The 2,501-nt window shown below is 38.7% G+C and overlaps 1 protein-coding gene across 1 annotated transcript; it reads right to left on the bottom strand.

Annotated features, from left to right (window-relative positions):
* Positions 1 to 208: 208 nt before the first annotated feature.
* Positions 209 to 1,627, bottom strand: LOC122499991. The gene has a single exon (XM_043608619.1). The coding sequence runs from the start codon at positions 1,625 to 1,627 to the stop codon at positions 209 to 211; it is 1,419 nt and encodes a 472-aa protein (XP_043464554.1).
* Between the last annotated feature and the right edge of the window lie 874 nt (positions 1,628 to 2,501).

The raw sequence follows: 2,501 nt of genomic DNA, 5'->3' as shown, positions 1-2,501 counted from the left end.
TTGTTAGAGACACCACGACAGTTCCATTGCAGAAGATTTAATTGGGAAAGACTAGCCATTTTGTGGGCTGGAAGAGCTAACAAAGAATGGAGGCTAGTCGTAATGTTAGAGAGAGTTTCTAAATTTTGTTTCGTAATTTCTGGTGAAGAGTTGGAAGAAATGTGAGTGATATGTGTTTTTAGTAGTGAGAGGAAAGAATTGAGTGATTCTACGATCTGGGTGTCAGAGTTAGGTGTGTGTGATTGAGTCGGGGTAGGAGAAGGAGAGGTAGATGAAGGATTCGAAAGAGCAAAACCGTTAGGCATGGAGATCTCGGATCTGCCATTGTTCCAGTTTGCAGCGAAGAAGGTTGAAGAAGAAGAGTTTTTTGGTGTTCGGTTTGTGTGAGAGTGTGGTGCTTTGTTTGTTGTCTGTTGAGAATGGTTGTTGTGAACTGTTGTCGCTTGAGAGAATAAACGTTTTTGGAGGTTAGAATTTTGTGTGAAGGTTGAAGAAGGGGCAGGTTGATCTGCCAGATCAGGAAAGTCGGAGAAGTTAAAAGCGTCCATGCGACGAGTGTTTCTTTTTGGTTTGAGGATTTCCTTTGCTTCGTCAAAGGACATTTTATGTTGAGTTGCGTAGTAGCGAACTTCTTTTTGAAACGTGAACTCTGGACATTGTTTTGACGAAGGTTGTGTGGACCGTTACAGTTTGCACACCTTGGGGGGCCTGACGCGTTGGTGCAAGGGTTGGTATCATCATTGTGGGGGGCTGAACCGCCACATTGTTGGCATCGAGTTTTTGACCTACAGTGTTTGGCTATGTGACCAAATCGCAGACAATTCATGCACATGCGTGGGTCTGGAATGTAGGGGCGTACTGGAGATGAACCTTTATAAATTGACACACGCTCTGGAATGGTAGTTCCTTGAAAAGTAAGAAGGACGGTGGTAGAGGGTTCAAACGTAACTGTGTTTTTCTCGTCAATTTTTCTGCGGTTAAACCTCAGGGCATTGATAATTTTACAATCCTTACCGTAGTTACCAATAATTTCCGCGTTCTCTAAAATCTCTTCCGTGGAGATGTCTAGCCCGATATTGTTAATTATTCCCTGACACGTGACGAAACTCGATGGGATTATAGCTATTAGACCTTTTGATTTAAGAGTCGGATCAGAAACAATTTGGTTGGCTGCTCTGCCACCATTCATGATAACTCGGACTTTTCCGCGACCGCTTGGGTAAATTCCAACAACTTTACCGGGATAAAGATTGTGGATGATTTTACCGACTGACACATGATTCAGGTCTTTCGACGCATCGTTTGATTTGGGATCGCGCTGTAAGAAAACCGGGCAATTTCCCTTATTAGAATTTTCGTATTTGACGAGTTTGACTTCTTTTTTACCTGTCTTCTTACCGGATTGATCTGCACGCACTGTGTTAGGGTCAAGAGGCGGTTTGAATGGGTCTGGTTGATTCTCACATTTACGTTTTTTGTCCGAATCTAGGGACGATGTTGAGTTTGTCCGCGATCGAACATTTTTTGACGATTGTTGTTGATAATACAATAAATTTCTTGCAGCTCTCTGCTCCTCCGTCTCATCGGAGAAATCCATTCGGAAGTCTGAATTTTCGCTAGAGGCCATGCCTCTGCGATACGCGCGCTCAGCCACGAGGCTGGCTAACCTAAAAGGAAACGAACTACTAATAAAAGGGTTAGTACACTATGAAATAGGTACAATAAGACACGATGTGTCTTTAAAAGGGATCCCGGTTTTAATCGCGTACAATAATGAGCACCACTGAATTAAATAAAGCCCGTAAATCTATATATATTTCGTAAGCAAAATAACGCGTCCGCTCGGTAACGCATTCCTTACGGAACTCACCTTGGGTAGAAACGCTCAACGCACACTGCGCATGCTCCACAGAATTTTCAAGCGCAGTCAACTAATCTTTCACGTACTTTATAAAACTTAACAAATGACTTTTCGTTAAAATTTAAAAAACACTGTTGCCCATACTAGTACTAGAATAACTCTAGGACTTTTCTATATTTTTTAATAAAAAGTACATGATACAGCCTTGAATTTTGTGTCCTATCCAAAAGTCAAGCACTTTCAAGGAAGGATTCACGTACTTTTTTTTCCGTGTACTAAACAATTAAAAATTCAAGATGGCGGACTAACCAATTTTTTTATTTCGCTCTAAAATTGAGAATATTAATATCTTAAAGTATTTTTTCTTGCCAATAATAAATTTGTACTTTTTTTTATCAAAATACTAAACAATTAAAAATTCAAGATGGCGGACTAACCAATTTTTTTATTTCGCTCTAAAATTGAGAATATTAATATCTTAAAGTTTTTTTTTTGCCAATAATAAATTTGTACTTTTTTTATCAAAATAATAAACAATTAAAAATTCAAGATGGCGGACTAACTAATTTTTTTATTTTTATCATGGCAACAATAAATATATTAATTTTTTTAAAAGTTAAAAATTTCTGATTTAAAATGT

The sequence above is a fragment of the Leptopilina heterotoma genome, unplaced genomic scaffold, assembly GCF_015476425.1.
Source record: "Leptopilina heterotoma isolate Lh14 unplaced genomic scaffold, ASM1547642v1 Lhet_180, whole genome shotgun sequence".
Lineage (NCBI taxonomy): Eukaryota > Metazoa > Arthropoda > Insecta > Hymenoptera > Figitidae > Leptopilina > Leptopilina heterotoma.
The sequence above is the reverse complement of the archived record's forward strand: the minus strand, read 5'-3'. Positions and strand labels throughout refer to the sequence as shown.

Coding starts and splice junctions, on each gene's coding strand:
- LOC122499991 (XM_043608619.1), bottom strand. CDS start 1,627: ATGGCCTCTAGCGAAAATTCAGACTTCCGAATGGATTTCTCCGATGAG.